Source organism: Xyrauchen texanus, chromosome 33 (assembly GCF_025860055.1).
Source record: "Xyrauchen texanus isolate HMW12.3.18 chromosome 33, RBS_HiC_50CHRs, whole genome shotgun sequence".
Classification (NCBI taxonomy): Eukaryota; Metazoa; Chordata; class Actinopteri; order Cypriniformes; family Catostomidae; genus Xyrauchen; species Xyrauchen texanus.
The window spans coordinates 11377024-11399887 of NC_068308.1; the positions used below are offsets into that span (position 1 = coordinate 11377024).

Below are 22864 nucleotides of genomic sequence, written 5' to 3' on the forward strand. Positions count from 1 at the left end.
CCTACGGTTCATGTTCGATGGCCAAGCGTATCAGTACAAGGTCCTCCCCTTAGGCCTGTTCCTGTCCCCTAGTGTCTTTACGAAGGTCGCACAGGCAGCTCTTGCCCCGCTAAGGGAAGTGGGCAATGCAGGATTATACATGCAGAAAAATTACAGCCATATGATTTGAATCTAAGAAAAACCCAATCTTAATCCTGGAATTCCACAACTTCATAAATGAAAGGACTTTGGTGCCAGTGAGTCTCACATCTGGCCAATAAAACTAACAAAGAGACTTGTCTAGATCCCATATGACTTGAAAACTTCTCCGCAAAGAGGCCCTAAGTTCAAAGGTAAAAGCAATAAAAGACAGAACACACACTCTTGGAGTTTCCGAGAGACTTGGGACACACAAGATTCTGTCCTCCGATATAAACCAATTTGCTACATTTAGACTCATCAGATCACATGACATCAGGATCATTGTTCAGCAAACAGCATCTTAAAAAGAACATCCCTTAATCCAGAAACATCTCACACAAAGTCACAGTACTTGAATCAATCCTTTAAAATATACAAGACCACATGTACCCACAGGATATCTAGCCTTGCTAGATAATTCTGAGAATTACTTTGAACTGTGCTAACTTGTATAACTGACAAATTAATGATTATAGCCTGAGGTACCTCTTTAAAATGCGTGTAATGTTTTATCCATGTTGTATAACCAAGGAATTAACCAGTATGATTTGTAACCAGGGATTTTAATGTTTTGTTACCTACATGAATAATATTCATGAAAGAATGTAAAATTTGGTATCAAACACTTGCTTGGTTACATGGAGGAAGCTGATGACAACGAATATCATGTCTCTTGTACCATTCTCAAGATATAAAAGTTCATGATTAAATATGCACTATTTTTGAGCTGGAGATTTGTAAGACTCCGAAACAAAGGACCATAAAATGAACTGTCAGATAGGACAGCCCAGCCGACCATGTGACTCTGAAAAGTCACTTCTGATTGGCGCAGGACACCTTTGGGGATACGGACAATTTCAGTTCAAATGTTTCCAAACAGGAAGAACACGCTCTCTCTCGTTGTCTCTTGTCTCTTCCTTTCTGCGCTCTCTGTTCTGGCTCTTCCCTCGTGGTCTTCTCTGGATCTCTTCAGAACCAGATCTATGCCAGGTGAGGTCAAAGGAAGCTTGGGACTCGAAGTCCAGAAGAAGCCTCTCATTCTCTATGGTCCATGAGAAGGCCTCGCTTCAAAGCCAAGCTCATCATTCATACAGACTATAACTATATGATCTTACAGAAGTCAAAAACATCGACAGAATAAACATTCGACCAAGATCCATGAACCAAGCAACACAAAGAACGCAAGGAAACACCATGACATGCAAGTACATCTCCAATATTGTGCTCAAAGTGATATTGTATTAGTTAAATACTTTGGGTAATCCGATAGCAAATCGATGTAGACTCAAATAAGGTTAAATGGTTCTTAAGGCATTGTCAACAGACTCCAGAAATTACATTTTCACTGCATTGATCATATATTTCACATTATGTCACTCTTCTCACCAACCTGTCTCATGTATATATGTGTTAGATTATATTTATGTTTAGAATAGCAATAAAGTTTGACTGTATTCAAAGATGATTTGACCGTGGGATATTTTGATAAATAATCTCACCCCATTTCTAAAAGATTTTGCTTCAAATCTGTACCTAAATACGTGTGATATTATTTTCAATACGCCATGAGAATAAAATTACTCCAATCATGAGACGTTGTATTATGGAGAATGTTATTCAGACAATTTATCAATTTATATGTCATTTATCTCATTTATAATGGTTGTCGAACATGACTAATTTCACTATATAGTTCATTACATAATAATATAGAATAAGGACAGTTTAATTTAGTTCATAGCTCACATATTTCAAGACCCTAAATTCCCTTACATATAATGGTGTGAGAATGAGGGCACTTCAACGGTTCCCTTCTAAATTCAGCATACCAAATATCCTACATCACTCTGAACTCTGCTTACCTCAGATACAAGGGAAAGAAGTCACCGAACCAGCTGAGGGACAAGTCAAGTGGATGGGACCAGGAGCTCTAACTGTCCCTTCGAAAAGTGAAAGGTATGCAGTTTGTAAAGTGGAGTGTGAGAAACGGCTGAGAAAGGACATTTCCCTTGTGGAAACACCAGTGGATATTCAACTTCCAGCTAGACTGTTTATCCTTGTGACAGTCCTGTCTTCTGCCATTGATGTGAATAACTTCAGATTGCTGGTCTACCATGAAACCTCTAAAGATATCACCATCCCAACTGGGACAGTAATTGTTAGAGTATTTCCCACAGACACAGTTGCAAAAGGAGCTCAGACTGTTTTGAAGAAGATAGACCCCAGGTTTTTCAAGTTTGGTGACTCTCCTATTTCTGCTGATTGGGAAAAAAAGCTGAGGGAACCATAACACCAGACTGAGTGACTGCAGACTATTTAGGATAGGACCCCGATGTAATGCACCTGCAGAAATTAATGATGTGCAGCATCATCTAAAAGACCTGTTGGCTGAAGGCATCATAATGGAATCCAGGAGTCCTTATGCATTGCCGATAGTAATCACTCAGAAGAAGAGTGGTGCCATCCGTATGTGCATAGGCTACCGGACTTTGAATACCAGAATCATTCTTGACCAATGCACCACTCCTAGGACTGATGGCGCTTTGTACTGTCTGTCCAGCAGCAAATCGTTCTCTGTCATAGACTTGCAGAGTGGCTACTACCAGATTGAAATGGCTGAATAGGACAAAGAAAAGACAGCGTCTTTGTTCCCTTGGCTTTTACCAGTTCAAACGCATGTCGCAAGGGATCACTGGTGCTGCAGCCACATTTCAGCAGCTAATGGAGAGAGCCGTAGGAGATATGCATTTTCTCCATGTCATTGTGTGTCTGGACGATCTCATTGTCTTTGGGCGTACACTAGAAGAGCACAAGGATATGCTGCTGAAAGTGTTGGCTCGGCTGAAAGAATGTGGGTTCAAAGTATCTATAGACAAGTGCCAGTTTTGTCAGCTTCGAGTCAACTATGTGGGACACATAGTGTCTGCTGTCTGGACAGCTTCTGATCCCGAGAAGGTGAAAGCTGTCTCTCAGTGGAAGATGCAGCAACAGAGTGCAAAGTCTGTAATTTGCAACAACCTCTATGTTGGTCAATTCTGCTAAAGAATTAAGAAAACTCCATGTGGGAAAGTGAACCAGCAGCTGGTCTTTCCAGAAAAGTACCATCAGCAGGTGATGCATTTTATTCATGACGAATCAGGTCACCTTGGAATCGAAAGGACCACAAAACTTTGCAAGAATCATTTCTACTGGCCATAAATGAACATAGGTGGAGGAGTATGTGAATAATTGTGGACGGTGTATTGACTCGAAAAATCCTACCACAAAGATCTGCTTAACTGACCCTAAGATCTGTACCACTGGATCTGGTTTGCATTGATTTACTGTCCATTGAACCTGACTCGAAGGGAATTGCCAATGTTCTGGTCATCACAGATCATTTCACCCGCTATGCACAGGTATTTCCTGCAAGAGACCAGAAAGTGGTATCTGTAGCCAAGATCCTTGTTGAAAAGATTTTTTGTACATTACGAATTGCCAGCTCCTGAATGTCGGCTTGTAAAAGAACTCCTTGGAATTTGCAAATCCAGGACATTACCTTACCATACTCAAGGGGCTCCACAGCCAGAGCGTTTCAATCGGACTCTTCTATCCATGCTGGGTACACTGGACCCTGCCAAGAAGAACAGGTGGAGACAAAGTATCAGTCAGTTGGTACAGGTGTACCAAATGGGAAATTAGTATTCCAGAAGGGGGAGAGTATAGCCCAGCTAGGATTATTATTAAGTGTAGTAACACATATTTACTTAGTATGGGATTATTTCTAAGATTTATATTATTCAACTAACATCATAACAGTGTCTGTGTGCTCAATTTATAACCTTATCAAGGGGTTGACTTTTTCTTTCTTTTCATGAAAGGAATGCTATACCTATGTACGGCCCCTTTAAGAGTTACGGTAACATAACGTGGGTTTTGTCAGCATGTTTGTTATTTTATTTGTGATAAGTTATTATTTAACGTGTTCCTGCCCTTGTGGATAAGATGTGAATTCTGATTGGAGAGAGGGAAACGACAGCCGATCGGAAAGAGAGGTCAGTGTTTCTCATGATTTAAGCCATAAAAAGTATATATAACCACTAAGTAAGTGTTAAACTTAGATATTATGTGTAAGAAGTGTTGTAGAAACCTTTTGTGGCTTTGTTTATGCTTTTTACTGTATAAGAGTTTATAAAGATAATTTCACAGAGCCTGCTTAAAAGCGCAGCATGAAGTTTATTCTTCTAGGATTGAGAGCGAGAGATAACCTTATTAACAGACTATCAGTTGCATTGCGATTGCCTACATATACAGTGAGGGGAAAAAAGTATTTGATCCTCTGCTGATATTGTACATTTGCCCACTGACAAACAAATTATCAGTCTATAATTTTAATGGTAGGTTAATTTGAACAGTGAAAGACAGAATAACAACAAAAAAATACAGAAAAATGCATGTTAAAAATGTTATAAATTGAATTGCATTTTAATGAGGGAAATAATATTCGACCCCTCTGCAAAAAATGACTTAGTACTTGGTGGCAAAACCCTTGTTGGCAATCACAGAGGTCAGACGTTTCTTGTAGTTGGCCACCAGGTTTGCACACATCTCAGGAGGGATTTTGTCCCACTCCTCTTTGCAGATCTTCTCTAAGTCATTAAGGTTTCGAGGCTGATGTTTGGCAACTCGAACCTTCAGCTCCCTCCACAGATTTTCTATGGGATTAAGGTCTGGAGACTGGCTAGGCCACTCCAGGACCTTAATGTGCTTCTTCTTGAGCCATTCCTTTGTTGCTTTGGCCATGTGTTTTGGGTCATTGTCATGCTGGAATACCCATCATTGACCCATTTTCAATGCCCTGGCTGAGGGAAGGAGTTTCTCACCCAAGATTTGACGGTACATGGCCCCATCCATCGTCCCTTTGATGCGGTGAAGTTGTCCTGTCCCCTTAGCAGAAAAACACCCCCAAAGCATAATGTTTCCACCTCCATGTTTGATGGTGGGGATGGTGTTCTTGGGGTCATAGGGAGCATTCCTCCTCCTCCAAACACGGCGAGTTGAGTTGATGCCAAAGAGCTCAATTTTGTTCTCATCTGACCACAACACTTTCACTCAGTTCTCCTCTGACTCATTCAGATGTTCATTGGCAAACTTCAGACGGGCCTGTACATGTGCTTTTTTGAGCAGGGGGACCTTGCGGGCACTGCAGGATTTCAGTCCTTCACGGCGTAGTGTGTTACCAATTGTTTTCTTGGTGACTATGGTCCCAGCTGCCTTGAGATCATTGACAAGATCCTCCTGTGTAGTTCTGGGCTGATTCCTCACCATTCTCATGATCATGGAGCCCCAGACCGAGGGAGATTGACAGTTCTTTTGTGTTTCTTCCATTTGCGAATAATCGCACCAACTGTTGTCACCTTCTCACCAAGGTACTTGGCAATGGTCTTGTAGCCCATTCCAGCCTTGTGTAGATCTACTATCTTGTCCCTGACATCCTTGGACAGCTCTTTGGTCTTGGCCATGGTGGAGAGTTTGGAATCTGATTGATTGATTGATTGCTTCTGTGAACAGGTGTCATTTATACAGGTAACAGGCTGAAATTAGGAGCACTCCCTTTAAGAGTGTGCTCCTAATCTCAGTTTGTTACCTGTATAAAAGACACCTGGGAGCCAGAAATCTCTGATTGAGAGGGGGTTGAATACTTATTTCCCTCATTAAAAGGCAATTCAATTTATAACATTTTTGACATGCGTTTTTGTGGATCTTTTTGTTGTTCTTCTGTCACTCACCGTTCAAATTAACCTACCATATAATAATAGACTGATCATTTCTTTGTCAGTGGGCAAACATACAAAATCAGCAGGGGATCAAATACTTTTTTCCCTCACTGTAGGTTGGTGTGTGAGTGTGTGTGGGCCCACATCTGTTATATTGAGTGTTATTACTGATTAATTACATTCTAATTTCTAAGTGAAGTGTTGATGTTTTATACTTTTGTTTGGTGTTATTGAAACAAAACATGTGCATTTTGAGACACTGAATTCCTTAAATTAATTCAAACTGTGTTTGCTGATAACGCCAGTAATATTTGAGTGTCAATGTGAAATTCACTTTATTGTTTAAGTTTATTTCATTTTATGGGACTGTGAAGTTTGTACTACTGGGAGACATTTTTCAGAGAAAAGACACAACAGACATTTCTTAAAAGGGAGACATATAATTAATTTATTTTATTATTTTCATAAAAAAAAAAAAAATACAATTATATATATTTGAATATATAATTATTATTATTATTATTTTACATAATTGTTTACAAATAAATCCAATTGTTAATTTCCTTAAACTTACCTTTTGAGTTGTTTGAGGTTGTTCTTCATTTGTTTAATAGAAAAGTTTCATAGGACTCAGTGTAGGAGGGTGAATACATTTAATTTGTGTTACAGTATATCGGGGGTAAAGGGGAAATATTATTATATGACACACAATTAGAACCCGGTGCTTCCCCCATTGAAGGTTAAGTGTAGGGCATGCTACATGTCTTTATTTTCAAATATAAAGTCAGATTTTGATCCATGCATTTCTATCATTTTCAGTAGACCAGAAGAGTTACACACAACTAAATCAACTCTAATTCTTTATTACTCAATAAGCTGGTATTCCTTCCTTATAATAATGTCTAGAAAAGAATATTCCTCTGGTTTGAGATTTTTGTTTTATTTTAGCATCTGTTTTTTCTTTATAGCTCTGTCCGTAGGAAATGTTCAGTGTTGCTACACTACTAACAGAAAGTAGCAAACTATAGATATAGTATTTAAAAAAGAAATTTTTTTTTTTTTTAAATATAACAATAAGTTGATGTTATTAAATTCTGCAATCAGAAGTTCTGAATTCAATAATATCAAATATAAAATATATTTATGTATAGTTAATATACAGTAATAAAACTATATATTTTAAATAACTGAAATGAAATATAGTTATAAAAAATAGGCACTACACTATATATATATATATATATATATATCAATGGACAACATGTCGAGTCTTGAAGTGAATGAGCTAAAACAGCAGAAGACCAAGTCGGCCACTTTATTGGGTCCACAGAGTTCTTAATAAAGTGCGTGTAGTGAGTAGTTTATTAACATGAATCATCCCAAAAAACTGACTCGCTATATGAATCCGAGTTCCCAATGCTAAATATAAGTAAACTGTTTATTTTATCCAGTTCAGTTCATTGTTTGATTTCCGAAATAACCAATTCACCTAAATGATTTAGATTTTTTATAGCTACATAAGAGTCAGAGAGGACAGTTTAGGCAAGAAGTTTGATTACTTTCTTGGCTCCATTGCTGCATTCACAATACATTGTGATAATGTAATGTTTTAGTTCACTGCTCCACAACACTTGACATGTCTTGAGGGCAAAAGCTGTAACAAATTCCTTCCAGTTACTGTTTTTTTTTTTTTTTTTTAACAAATTGTTTTGTTCATACAACCAATCATTATGCTGATTTTTAGGCACCATTTTGCCTGCATGTGAAATCTGATGTTAAGTGCAAGGTAATTGTCAATCTTTACCTTTTTCACAATTTTTAACCCACAAAACATAAACTTAAGACCTAAAATCTCAATTTCAGCACATTTACCATCTGGTTAAACTGGAATGCAAATGGTTAGTGAATAAGTAGGGTTTTGTGCAGAAGTACCACATGCAAAAGAGGAGCAAATTATTTTTGTTGCCCTGTGAATTTAAGCAATGACCCTGTATAATATCACTGAGGATGTAAAACTCCTCTATTTTTTACTATGTGTTAATGTCCCCCAGTGGACAATGTTTACCTTTGCAGCTTGATATCATGTAACTACATACTGTGGAACACACTCTCACATTCTTAAGATTAGCCTAGAATAGTTAACATTCTGTATGTATGTATATTTTTACCCTTTAGTCACAGATGCAATATAGGTACAAAGCCAAATGGATTACAATGACATTTTTGTCACTGCATAACTTTGAACATTGCCATCAGGTGACAGTATAAGCTAAAGAACAAAAATCATACAGTGAAATTTATTTAATTTCAGCCTTAGATTTTAGCCTAAAATGAAATTACAAAAAATAAAATAAAAATAAAACGTTTCATTTTTAGTAAATGTATAGGCCTACTTCACACTTGCATTGATCAAAACATATATTCACAAGTGTCTTTAACTATGTAAAGCTACTCTTTAAATAATATTTGGACATTACAATTTTCACTTTATTTGTCTATAACTTTAAGTGCTTTGAGACACAGTCTGAGCCCCTCAGCTAGCTGGTTTCTCACAAAGTTTTTTTCTTTTCTTTCCATCAAGACAAAAAATTTTAAGGCATGATTTTCAAAATCAGAATTTCAATGAAACAGCTCAATGATGACTTAAAGACATTACAGACATTACAGCATACTTTTCTTTAAAGCTGCATTGAAACAATGTGTGTTGTGAAGTGCTATACAATTTTAAAAGACTTGACACAGTCCATATTAAATTAGGCTCATTGCAAGCACATTAAGACAGCTGGATAAAGCAATAATGTGATTGACAGTAACCCAGATGAAGCACTCTGCTGTAAGGCTCTATTGATGCCACAGCTACAGTCCCCTCCTCTTGGACGTTGATTGCCTGGAAGTTTGGTTGGAGACGGTTCTGGACACATCATCCAATCAACCGCGGTTGACTTGTGACTGACACTGTCTTGGTCCAATCCTCCGCTCTTCAGCACCCAATATGAGTTGTTCTTGAAGAAATAGGCATCTCCTGAGAAGTTAAGAGATGAAAGGGCTCATAATGGCTCTGTTCCTAAACCTATCGAGCATTTTAGCCAAAAGGTATCCCTGTACATGATTATGTTGCCTTCTTAAATACCTTATTTTGGCCAATATCTAAGTCAGCATTGCATGTATCCTTCACAGAAAATGTAATCCCAGAGAGCATTTTAATGATATCAGTTAAACAATCCATCCAAGATGGCAGACGAAGTTAGCAAAATGCAGATTTAAAATGTACTTATATTTCATTCAATACTGAAAAATATTTATAGAAATAGTACAATCTATTAAAGAATGTACTATTTTACCCAATGTTTCGGTGTTCTAGCTATTGTAATACTAATGTCGGTAGCTCAACAACATGATAACACCAAACCCTATTAAAATAAATTGTGAAATTTAATGACTCCCATGTGCTTCAGACGAGGAGCACTATGATGTACGGATTTACTGCTAATGTAGAGCATTCTAAATCAATAACTTATGAAGTTACATTTCAGTTAGCATGCCATCTTAGAAGGCAGCTGCCTAAGATGTCATTGCAATAGATAACAAAATATAAAAACAAGTGTCATCTGGAAACTACGGCCATTAGAAGACTATTTTATTCTGAAATAGTTTTGCGTTCATTCGGGACAAGTTTTACGTTCCCTTACAGTAATTTGCGTTCCATTGCAATAAATTAACCATAGTTTTACTATAGTAATATTTAAGTAACCATGTTTTTTTTGAGGAAACAATGCCTTTTTTTGGCAGAAACTATTGTTACCTTTCGATTCAGTTCACTTGACATAGCTGTAAGCACAATGGGGAGTCTCCTTCTTCATGACCTTGCTGAAAATCTTGTACAATCACACCAATCCTTTGATTGGCAATGGTGCCCCTTCAGGCATGCAGTTGGCCTATATAAGTGGGCGCTAAGTCACAATTTTTTCAGAAATTTCTTCCTTCAGGAAGAAGGTCTTGGAACCCTCTCTGATTTGGCGTCGAGATACACTTAGAGCGGAACTTCAGAGATACAGAACTTCTCGTCAAGACACAAACAATTCGACTTGTCACCTGTGCTCGGCACCTGCACAGAGAGAATTACCGCTCCCCTGTGTGTTCCGGAGAAGAGTTCTCCACATCGCCATCGAAGACGCTCTCGGTGAATGGGTCCTTCACTTCAGACACTCATCGTTAATCAATGCAGCACTTCAGGAAAACTCCTCCCTGTTTCACACAGCACTCTGGGTGGAGTTACTGTATCCTTTATATATGTATGTATGTATATAGATATACATACACGTACAGGTATAACATTTACTAAAGTGCGATACACATCTTTTTAAAGATGTTGTTCCGCAAGTATTCATTATGCGATTGGCACATCCCAATGCCTGATGAGCGTGAGAGCTGTGTTCACTGCCTGGGCCACGCCCATGCAGCTCCAGCATTGACCTCGTTTTGAGTGAAGATCAAGCCACTCGTGCCCTTCCATCCACCTCTTCTATGGTAAGTCCCGGGGGACCACATGAGGAGGCACGGCGGGGCAGTGAGTTTGAGCTGGAAGAATTAGAGGAAGATCTCATGCCTGCAAGCCCCCTGAACTTCTGATCTAACATCCTCGTCTGTGCAATATGCGCATGATGAGCTCCGGGCCCACTATTGGAGTGCATGGCCTCACTACGTTTGGTGGCTCTGATGATGGGATGATGCTGTATCACTTGCAGCTTCAGGCGAGTGGTCCAAGGAGGATTTTGCTTCTTCGAGTCCTTGGGAGGGTGGTTGAAGAGCTCGGTCTTGAGTGGTCCCCTCCAGAAAAGTCTTGCCTGGATGAATGGTTTTGCAGACCAGCTGTCGTCAACAGACCATGGTCGGGAGGAGCGCACCATACTTCCCTGAGTTCCACTCGGAGCTCACAAAGACCTGGTGTGTGCCCTACTCTTCACGCACTCAGGTGCTGCCTTACTCACTAAAGTGGACCACTCCGAGGAAAAAGGCTACTCAAAGTTTCCCCTGATGGAACAGGTGGTCGCAGTTTACCTCTGCCATAATACTGCCATGGGATGGAAATCCAGCCCCGCCCACCCCTCCAAGCCATGTCGACTGACGTCCACACTGGCTGGAAGAATTTATACAGCAGCAGGCCAAGCTGGATCAACACTGGTGCTCCAGGTTTTTCAAGCTAAGCTCCTCAAACAAATGGATGAGCAAGGTCCCAATCCAGAGCTGTTCAAAAGCTCTGCACTGCTACAGATTTGGCGCTGTGAACCATGAATGCTACCACTCAGGCTATCTGCAAAGCGATGAGCAACCTGGTGGTTCTAGAATGGCAAATTTGGCTAACTCTCACAAAGACGTGTGACGCAGATAAAGCCTCCCTCCTCGACACCCCAGTGTCACTCGATGGCAGTGGTGGACAGTAACGAAGTAAATGTAATTCGTTACTGTACTTAAGTAGCTTTTTTGCGTATCTGTACTTTACTGAAGTATTTAAATTTGGGGAGACTTTTACTTTAACTCCACTACATTTCAAAATCAAATATCTTACTTTTTACTCTACTACATTTTCAAAATCAGTCGTTCCTTTTTATTTATGAGTGGATAAAAACGTAACTGGTCAAACGAGCCACCAATCACAGTACAGCGCGCACACGCTTTGTTTTGAACTTGCCTTGGCGGCATCTACTAAGTGCGAACCAGGGGTGCATTTCCCAAAAGCATCGTTAGCCAACTATGGTCGCAAGTTCCGTCGTTATCATCATAGTTCAACGAGTCGGTGTTTCCCGAAACCATCGTTCCAACGAACATTTGCAAACAGCATCACAGAGTTGTGTGGTTGGAACGACAGCTCTCGACCTGTGGTTAGAAGTAGAGTTTCTTGTTATTATAACATGTGGGCTTAATAAATTATTATCTTGAGCCAAATAAGCAAGATGACATTCAGTACAATCAGTATCTTTTATTTAGAAGACATACAAATGTCCTTTATGTCTTTTAGTTTGTCAATAGATTTAAAGCACCGTTTTTGAAGAGTGCGCATGTGTGAACGATGCTCTAATGCGTAAGAACAAGCCTATGATTGAATCTGGAAATAAAGCAAATAACTGAGAAAAATATGAGATAGTCCTCAGATGACATGTCCGTAATTTATAGCAAAACATCTAGCATTAATTCGATTGCAAACAGATTCATTAAAAGTAGTTTTTACTCCACCACATGTGTGACATCATTAACCAACGTGGTTGAACAACCAATTTGCGACAATACGGTTTCGGGAAACAGTCGTGACTAGCAAGTTGATTTCTTCAACAGTAGTACGGTAGTGGAGCAGCAAGTTACGTCGTTGTACGGGAAACGCACCCCAGAGCCGTTAAATATGAGAGTTGCGAACATAGGCGGTTCGCGACAGTGATCTCGCTGCCGCGCGTCACGTGATTCGTGTAGCTCTCAATAGTTCCAAACAAATTGTGTTGCCAATGATTTTAAGCGGGGCAGAGAGCAGCAGCTATTATTGCAGCAATTATTCAGTAAATATTGACGCATAATGTACATTGCTTATTATGTTGACACTAAAATGACTTGCATATAATAGCATTTTTTTCAGGGGAGTAGCAGAAACACTGCATTAATACGTTTTTGTGTTTAATTTTGGAGGAAATTGGCTGCTCCCATAACATAGAATATATATATATATATATATATATATATATATATATATATATATATATATATATATATATATATATCTATGTATGTGTGTGTGCGTGTGTGTGTGTATATATTTAATGGCGTTGTGCAGGTTTATGTGAATGTATCATAACATTAGGATGTTAATAATTATGACCATAGACACTCGAGAAAAATATATACAGTAAATACTGTAAATGTATTATACCTTATGGGAACAGTCCCCTTCCCTCCAAAATTAAACACACAAAAAATGTATTCAATTCAAATATAATATATAATATATATATATACACATCTGACTAATTAATGTCATTTTATTAATAGACTGGTGTGCCAAGATTGACATTAGTCTTCATGTAGACTGAGTTAAGCAAGAGTCTTGTGACAAATTATAATAGGACATTATGGCCATAAAAAATCATAGTACTTGGATACTTAAGTACATTTGAAGGCAAATACTTTTGTACTTTTACTCAAGTGAATGTTTAAAGGCAGCACTTCTACTTTTACTTGAGTAATATTTTACCTTGAGTATCTTTACTTTAACTCAAGTACATGGTATGTGTACTTCGTCCACCACTGCTCGATGGTCTCTTTGGTAACAACTTGGAAGGCTTTTCAGAGCACTTCATTACAGTGCAAAAGCAGTCTCAAGCGATTAAACACTTTCTGCCAAAGAGAAGTAGCACCTCCCCTTTCTCAGCATGCTACCGATCTAATTCCAGTCAGCACCCGGCAAAGAATCCAACTCTCGATGCCCCAGCACAGCCCAAAGGCTACTATTGAGCTATCTGTGAAACCAAGCAAACCGTGGCAAATTATAATTTTCATTACCTTTGTTTTTAATTTCCTGTATTATTTATTTGGGTTCACTATGAACAACATGGTTAAAATATGGTTACTGTAGTAAAACCATGGTAAATGTTGTAGCTTTGGTTTTACTACAAATACCATAGTTGAACCATTGTTACTACAGTTACTACAGTAAAACCATGGCTCAGAGAGCATCTTTTGGTCCTGTTCCTGTTGCTGACGGCATGCTGCATGAGTGTTTGTAGCCTGCTTAGCATTGCTCATTCTTATTCTCATATGTTCGTCTTTTTATCATTTATAATTTTACTGCATGTTTCTGGTTTTTCCTCTTTTCTACTGTCTTATCTGTGTGTATTTTACCTGTTGCTGCAAGTGCCTAGCTCGAGTCTGTGTATGTAGCATGCTAGCTTTTTTTAGCATTGCTTATATATCTGTTTTCAGCCTTTAAACCTGGACATCTGCCATTTTTCAGCATGCATCAGGGTTTCTCCCGCATTATTCTCTTATCGCGATTCAACTGCGTGCATTTTCCACGTGCATCCGCTTTCTATTTTTATCGTAATTAAACTGCGTGCATTTTAGAGTGTGCACCGTTTTTCTCCTCTGTGTTACACAGATTATTGCATCGATCTCAAAGCACCGCTTATCAAGAAAAACCAACAACAACAAACAATTGTGTGAGGGATTCACATCTATCTCAAACCCTCACCGCTCAGGAACAACCAACAACAAACAATTGCATGAGGGATTCACATCGATCTCAAACCCTCACCGCTCAGGAACAACTAACAACAAACAATTGCGGTAAGTCATGGCATCTGCTCATGTTATTTCTTCCTGCATCGCATGTCACATGTTTACAATAGCCTCTTCTGTCAACAGTGAGGGATTCACATGTGATAAATGTAAGGAATTAGTCAGGCTGACGGAGAAGTTTAATAAGTTAGAGACATACATCCGAATGCTAGTGGAGGTCAGTGAGAAAGAGTAGCCAGTAGATACTGTTTTGGATGAAAGCAGTACAGAGAGCAACACACACACTTTGGTTCCGGCTGTATAGCCCCTGCAGCAGGGTGTTTGGGTGACGTCTCGGCGGCATATTCGTTCAGCAAAGCGACACCACTCTCCCATTCCTGTTAGGATTTACAATCGATTCTCCCCACTCAGTGATGCAACCACTGATAATCATGTTGAAAGAGCCCTTGTTACTCCAGCCACTATTGTTCAATGCATTTCATGTGCCAGAGCGTCTGATATCAAATAAAATGTACAAGTGCAGGCTAATTCTAAACTTAGATTTTCGAAAATTGTTATTCATGTCGGCACTAACGATATCTGGCTTCGCCAGTTGGAGATCACTAAAGATAATGTTAAAGAGGTGTCTGAATTTGCAAAAATGATGTCAGACACTGTAAGGGGCTCTCCCTGCTCATCGTGGTGATGAGGTTTATAGTAGATTAGTGTCACTAAATGGCTGGATGTCTGAGTGGTGTCTGGAGAATAGAATAAGATTTATAGACAATTGGAAGAGTTTTTATGGTAGACCTGACCTGCTAAATAGAGATGAACTGCATCCCTCCTGGGAAGGTGCTGCTCTCATCTCTAGTAATTTGGCTCATAGTTTTAATAATGATAGTATTTGACTAACTAGGGCCCAGGTCAGGAAGCAGACAAACTGGTTAATTCGAACATCTGCTAGCTGCTTTGAGATGTCACACAGGTCACATAAACAAAAAAAAATAGAGACTGTATCACCTAGATATCATATAGATACAGTGTCTGTTCCCCAAACTACCAACCACAAAACCCTCACTAAATAATTTAGAAAAAATTGTATTAAGGTCAAACTTGAACAAAACAAACAAATTAAAGATAAATATAATATAAAGATAGGGCTACTAAACATTAGATAATTGTAAATGAAATTATAACAGATAGTTTGGATGTGCTCTGTTTGACTGAACCCTGGATTAAACCAGATTCAAATATTAGTTTAAATTAATCTACTCCCCCAGGTTATTGCTATAAACATGAGCCTCGTCTGAAGGGTCGAGGAGGAGGTGTTGCTGCAATTTACAGTGAAATTTTTGGTGTTACTTAGAGGACAGGATATAAATTTAAGTCTTTTGAACTAATAGTGCTTAATGTGACACCATCAGATATAAATAAAAAACGTTTAGATCACCGGGCCTTATTCTGATTTCCTTGGTGAATTTGATAATTTTTGATCAGATCTTGTAGTTACTGTAGATAGAGCTTTAATTGTTGGTGACTTCAACATTCACATAGATAATGAAAATGATACATTGGGATTAGCATTTATCGATATTCTCAACTCTCTTGGAGTCAGACAAAATGTAACAGGACCAACTCATCTCCATAATCATACGCTAGATTTAATTCTGTCATATGGAATTGATGTTAATAATATAGAAATTCTGCTGCAGAGCGATGACATCTCAGATCATTACCTTGTCTCTTGTACGCTGCGATCAGCTAATGTTCCTCAATATACTCCATGCTATCATTCAGGTTGAACTATTCTTTCGATCACTAAAGATAGCTTTGCTACAAAGACCAAAGTTCAATATGGTTACTGTAGTAAAACCATGGTCAATTTATTGCTAGGGAACCCAAAATAATTGTGAGGGAACACAATTCTTTTTTTTTTTTTTTGAGGGATCACAAAACTATTGAAATTACTTTTAACCAACTGGTGTCAAGGGAATGTTAGTGGATGTATGAAGACCCCTCAAGTTCACTCAGGTGTCATAACAGAGAAACCACAGGTGCATTTCATCACATTAACTATGGACTATGAACCAGAAAGTGTTAATGTACTTCTCTTCATTTTGACAGTGTGTCTGTTCTTTTATAATTTGAAATGTTTTGCTTGTGTGATTTTTTCTCTAAAATAAATGCCACTTGGTTTGATACTGTATTTATGCAAAGACAATCATACAATTTTAAAAGAGACTAAAGTCAATATACTTTTTGTGGCCACTGTATATCTAATTGACAGCTACAGATGAAACAGCACATCCTGAAATAAACAAATAAAGCCAAAACATGTTATTGTGTATAGTAAACTGACAAACTGACACCTAGGAGAAAATGAACTTTAAGGTGGCTCTTTATGAACAATGTTGAGCACGTTTACATGCACGGTCTTACACCACTTTTACTTTATAACCCAACAATGAGTGTGGTCATGTTAAAGCCTTAAACGGCATTCTTTTATCAGGGTAAAACAGTTAAATCCAATGTGAGCACGTTTTTCATGCATGACTAATTCCTTCGCCGTTTAGAGATCAAATTGAAATTTCAGTAAAACACATTTTAAAATCAGTTTTTTTTTGGAATAAGCTGATTTTTGGTTGTTATCAGCGTATTGCGGGGCATGTAAACGCATTCAGTGTTTCTTTCTGTATATTACCCTGTTCCCAGGTTATGATGTCATCAGGGTTAGTGGGCACACCCTTCCAGAGAGAGGAGTTTCGAGGGTAATCTTTATCTGGGCGTCGCTTCTCTGTCTCCTGACTCTCAGTGAACCTCCAAAACAGTCCACCGCTGAAGAGGTAGGTTTTTCCATTATGAGCCCAAATAAATGCTGCCTCCACCCTCTTTACCTCCCTTCCATCATGAGAGATCATCCCCCAGTCAGACAATGGACGTGGGTAGCCAGGAAGTGCCACTGTGTCTTTAAATACCCAGTACTGTGAGCCTATGTGAAAGAAGAAAACTCAGAAACTGCATCCACCTATACAAACACACATTCATGCACCCACACATCTGCACAGTCCTCTCTACATAGCAGGTGTAAGGTCTGAATACATTTCTCACACATTCACTTAAAGAAACAAGCTCTTTCAAAAATTATATGTCCTTCCATTATGCCCCCAAATACAAAGCACAGATGTTCAAAATATTCAACACAAGTCACAAGTTTGGACAAACTCATCTGAATTTATATAGATAATGTAAACTTTACTGACCTATGAAGAAGATGATTCTACTGTCAGTCCTTCTTTCATAAACTGCATCTATCTTGTCAGTGCCATCAGGAAGACCAATCCAGAAGTTTTTTATGAGAGCAGGATTAAAGGACACAAGAGAACCAGACCGCTGGATTCGCCAGAAGTATGGACCTAACCAAAACCATGGAGAAGAGCAAAGGAACCATCTGAAGTATCAATAAGTATTCATTTTGAGCCTGTATGGCTTTATCCTAATATTGTGTAGACAACTGACAGCACACACTTTTCAAGGTGCAATCCATAAATATGAAAGTATAAATAAATATTTTAGAGATCTAACCGTCCCAAATTCACAGAACTTTATATAATAGATGTAACCACTTATGACAAATTAATTTATAGGTTTGCTAGTTTACTAATTGGCTGAAAAGTGTGGGCTGCTTCCCAAATATTGTATTTTTTCCTGTTAAAAGAGCTTAGGGATATTTCAGAGTCAGGTGTGATTTTTCACGACAACTATTTCTTTTGAAGTACAAGCCTTGATACTAAATGCATTTTTCATTGTTACTTCATGTTAACTAATGGAATCTTATTGTAAAGTTTTACCAAAACGTAAACTTTTTAAAATACTTTTGTGTGAAAAAGATTTGGAACAAAGAAGCTGTCGCGAACAGGTTGTGTCCGAGTGATAAGGATGGACAGATGGGGAGAATTATCGCAATCAGCCGGGAGAGAGATAAAGAGGAGCCAGAGCTGCAGTTCGTTAGAGAGACGCACAAAGCTGTCTGTGTGTGTGTGTGAGTGTGTGTGTGTCAATGTGTTTAACATGACTACTGAAAAGGAGTGTGTGTATTTTACGTGATGCTGAAAAGCACTCTGTTATGTGTGACACTGAAAAGTGCCATTTAAAGTCTTACGAGGATTGATTTCCTGGCTCCAACTTCCTCCGTAAGGCCTTAGCTTTATACCCTGATTTTTAAGTGATTGATAACATTGAAGTTGATAAAAAGATAAGCTTGGAAAATTCACAATTTTACTCCAGACAGACTTGAAAAATAAGGATTGTACCTTTAAAAAAGAAAACATCTCCTCTGATGTTTGCCACCGCATCAAAACCTCCCTCACAACGATCCTGGACTGAGGGATCAGGTCTAGACAAACAAGGGTTACAAGTAACATTGGCCTTTAAAGGAATAGTTCACTCAAAAATAAAACTGATTATTAATTTCTCACCCTCAAACCGTCCAAAAGAAGGACTTACATTTTGGTCTGTTTCTCACCCAAAGCGATAATATCACTTCAGAAGTCATGGATTAAACCACTCGAGTCAGTAAATGTTTTTGGTTGAACTATTCCTTTAACACTTATTATTGGTCAAGCTTGAGAGATCAATACTGGAGATGTTATTCTTAGTGAGTTATTCATTTTGCAGCATGACTCACTTTAATGTTACTCTGGGGTGAGGTATGTTTGGTGGTTTGGGCAGGTGTGACGTAGGGTGTTTTGGGTACAATGGTGTTGGTGTGCTTCTCTTCTTTCCTGTAAAATAATAAAAACCACACATTTTTATATGGAGGAGCTAGGCTTTTCAAGACAAACTGTAAGAAAGATAATATAGATATTTGTAAAATATAAAATAAAAATGTTATGATATCATCCACAACACTACTTTTCAAATGTGGGGAAGCAAAGACTATTGTTTTTGGTATCTACAATGATGTTCCAGAAAGCTTCTCAAACTGCAACCCAAACAGTGAAATTATTTTAAGAATATAATTTCAAAACAAAATAGGCAAAAAATCTAATTATGAAAGCTGTAAAAGCTGTGTTATGTCAGATTGTATAAAACTCTCCGTCAACTGTTGCATTTCATATGCAACAAATCATGCGCCCACTTGAGAGCTCGATCAATCATCATATAGAGAAGCTGTGCTTCCAGGTTGGACAAAAATACAATAGACAATCAGATGCAAAACTAATACACATCGCACACATTACCCTTCCATAGACTCAACAGAGAAACATGTCACTGAGTCAGGACCCACAATTATGTGTTTAGAGCTTTTGGACCAATGAACACTGGTTATGAACATTTTTACCCCCCTAAAATCTAATGGTATGGTAAAACCATAGACTTCTATTGCAGCACGGCTTTAAAGAGGTTCTATGGGCCGAGGGTCTACTGACTTCTACAGACACATTATTCTAGAAAAAAGCAGATTGCGTTACTTGAACGAACAGCGCAATAGTGATGTGTGATATTATACACTTTAATTCACTAAAATATTGAAATGCACAAAGAGTAATATGTCATCTGTAATGATTAGCTGTACATATATTAAACTTGTCATTGCTGCAATTTTTAATTAAATAGACACTTAGAGCACTTACATCTGGTGCAGCACCGGAAACTATTTCTTCATATGCAATGAAATGCTGTCAAGATGACTCAGGGAAAATAACTTTTCTCAAGCATTATTGCAAGTCTCCTCGGATGACATTAGACAATATCCATCATACATTGAGACACGGAGTTGTTGCTTTATCCATTAAAAAGGAGAAGGGTTTAAACAATGTGTTATGTCGAAGTTAAATCAACCACAATGAGGGTGAATATTCACAAGCCATAGACCATCACTGGTTTTGAAATGTCCCCCGTTCAAGACTGTAAGATCTGTACTGTACATATACATGTAATTATTTTGATTCATCTTGCTAGATAAAGTATACCACTGTGATATGAATAATTGACGACGTACTGTTGAATTGTTGAGAAATAATGCACACCCGAGGTGATAATGCAGTCACCACATGCAGCAGAGTGACCGTTGCACCCCTGGTATTTTTCAACAGTTCAACAGTCCATCGTCAATTATTCCACTTAAGAAATCGTTCAGGGTTTTATCTCAAGACATTTTCTGGTGTTCATCCCTAAAACGCTCTTGTGAGTGGAACTATCTTCTTCTGCCACGGATTCAGCGCCTTGCTCTGATACACCTCAAGCCTTCTTTACTAATTCAAATAAACATCATGTTAGATCTAGCAACGGAGGCTACTGCTGCTTTACTCGAGGACTTGCTAGAGTAATAAGGTAGTGTGTTTGTACATGTGTTTGAGTGAGTTTGTACTTGAGGGACTGAAAATGAGAGAGATCGCTTCTGAGATCACTCCAAAATGTGTGTCGCCATATTCCCATTATAAACCTTAATAAAATGTTTTCATCCCCACTGAGATGCAGCGGCCGGTTGCACCAGCTACACGTAAGTTACAACTTAGCCTAGTTGTGGCATAAATGGGCACTCAAATGGGCACTAAGTCACAATTTACGCACAACTAATTAGTTGAGTGCTGCACCATGAAACGTAGGTAGGACGTAACCCTACGTATGAACTAAATATTTATGGAAGACTCCGACCAGGAGTAACGCTTGGAATAAAAAAGCAGACTGATATTTTATGACATCAATGAGCTCTTGTCGTGCTTGACAGACATCAATCCTTTCGACAATTGACAGAGTATGATGTTGACATTTACACTAATTTACATTTACGAGAGAGAGAGAATAAACATACTTTTAAGCGGCTCTTCAGCATGAAGCCAATCAGGGTGCGTCACCCGGTGTCAAGTTTATAATCAAAATCAAAATATATAAAGGATATTAAAATGAATCGATGTCTATTTTTCCAGCCTGTTGTATTAGCATTTATTTATCACCACTAAATTATTTTAGATACAGTTCCTATATATTGTTATTTACACAGGGCAAATATAATGTTTATCGAATCTACTTTTATTACATCTCGTATTTTAATGGGGATATAATTTATTATGGCTGACAGTTACGTGAACAACAACAAAAAGCATTTTACAGCATTTTAACACTTCTGTGTACAAATTTGAAGGCTGTTTATTGGATCAATTGAGGTAAATACACATTACTTTACGGACTTACTTTGCCAGAGAGACTTATATCAAACAACATTTTGAGACATTTTAGACTACTCTTACTTAATTAATAAAGAAAGATTTATTTTATTTTTTAGATGATTTAGATTTTTGTTTGAAGCTCTACATAGAATTGGCGATTCATTTTGTTAAATTATTAAAATGCTGCACACAAAGAGCAATAGCTCCATTAAATAAAGCAATGGTACATTATGGTGGGGATCTTCCCCAATCTCTTTTTAATTGCAACACAATTTCTTAGTTCATATATTAAATCAAACAATTTAAAAGGTATCACTGTTGATGATAAGTAAATAATTATTAGTCAGTTAGCTGATGACACAGCTCTTTTTTAGAAGATTCCCTGCAAATGCCAGCAGCTCTAGGAATTCTTACATTTTTCTCTAAAGCATTGTCTTAACCTTAACAAATGTGAATTGCTCCCAATTAAAACTTGTGCCTCAATTTTCCTCAATTAATGGTACCACCGTCAAAAATTGTGTTACATATTTGGGTATACAGATAACTAAGGATAACTCCAGAGGTTCGATATATTTTAATCCAATTATAGCAAAAACAAATAATAGACTTAATTGTTGGATACATTCTACAGAGATCTTGCTTTAAAAGGTAGAGGTTTGCTTATTAAAGCAGAAGGTTTGTCATCTAACCTTTGCTGCCCAATCACTGTATGTTGATAAGCACACGTATAAAACAATAGATGGAATTTTATATTCATTTCATTGGAAAAACAAACCTCATTATATTATACAAATAAGTGATACTAAATTCTTACAGCAAGGGGGGTTTGAATTTTATTGAATTTAGTTCCTTAAATAACGCACTTAAAATAAATTGGCTTAATCGATTTCTTAAACATCCAACATCTATTTGAAATATTTTCCCTCAGTTTATTTTCTCACTGCTTGGAGGCATTAAGTTTATTTTAATATAATTATGGCATTAAAAAACTTCACGTCAACTTTCTAATTTCCACCAGCTCTTAGCATGGCACCTTATTTACAAGCATAACTTTTCTCCTCACAGATGTTATATATGGAATAACAATTTATTTTATAATTATTGGTTTAACAATGGAATATGTCATGTCAGCCAGCTGTTTAAAAGTGATGGTCAGCTCTTCAGATATGCAGAATTTTTCAAATATATTCACTCTTTAAGACCAACAGTTCCCTATCCTGAACTTATAAGAAACCATAAAATAAGAACTCTTTTCCTTGAAGAAATGACCTCTGCCCCTCCTGTAATCTCATATTGGAATAGTTTATTTAACAGTTTAAACTGGAAAGTAATTTGGTTCATGCAACAAAAACTTTTTCTTTCAAATAAGGTAAAAAAAAAAATATTTTAAGCTAATCCAATATATTTATGTCAAACAATTTTTAGGGAAAAGATTTAGGCTTGATATTAACACGAATTGCTTTCTAATACGGTGCTTTCCACTATAGCTATGTGAGGCTGATT

At 37.7% G+C, this 22864-nt stretch overlaps 1 protein-coding gene across 1 annotated transcript in view; it reads right to left on the reverse strand.

Annotated features, from left to right (window-relative positions):
• Nucleotides 1–7766: 7766 nt before the first annotated feature.
• The window catches only part of LOC127627026 (matrix metalloproteinase-25-like), a 29043-nt gene continuing 13945 nt past the window's right edge, over nucleotides 7767–22864 (reverse strand). Inside the window, exons 7-11 of the mRNA XM_052103226.1 lie at nucleotides 18877–18973; nucleotides 18503–18585; nucleotides 17453–17605; nucleotides 16894–17181; nucleotides 7767–8958 (exon numbers count right to left, since the gene is read on the reverse strand). Coding sequence (XP_051959186.1) covers nucleotides 8696–8958; nucleotides 16894–17181; nucleotides 17453–17605; nucleotides 18503–18585; nucleotides 18877–18973 — 884 coding nt within the window. The 3' untranslated portion in view covers nucleotides 7767–8695. The remainder of the gene's footprint in view (nucleotides 8959–16893; nucleotides 17182–17452; nucleotides 17606–18502; nucleotides 18586–18876; nucleotides 18974–22864) is intronic.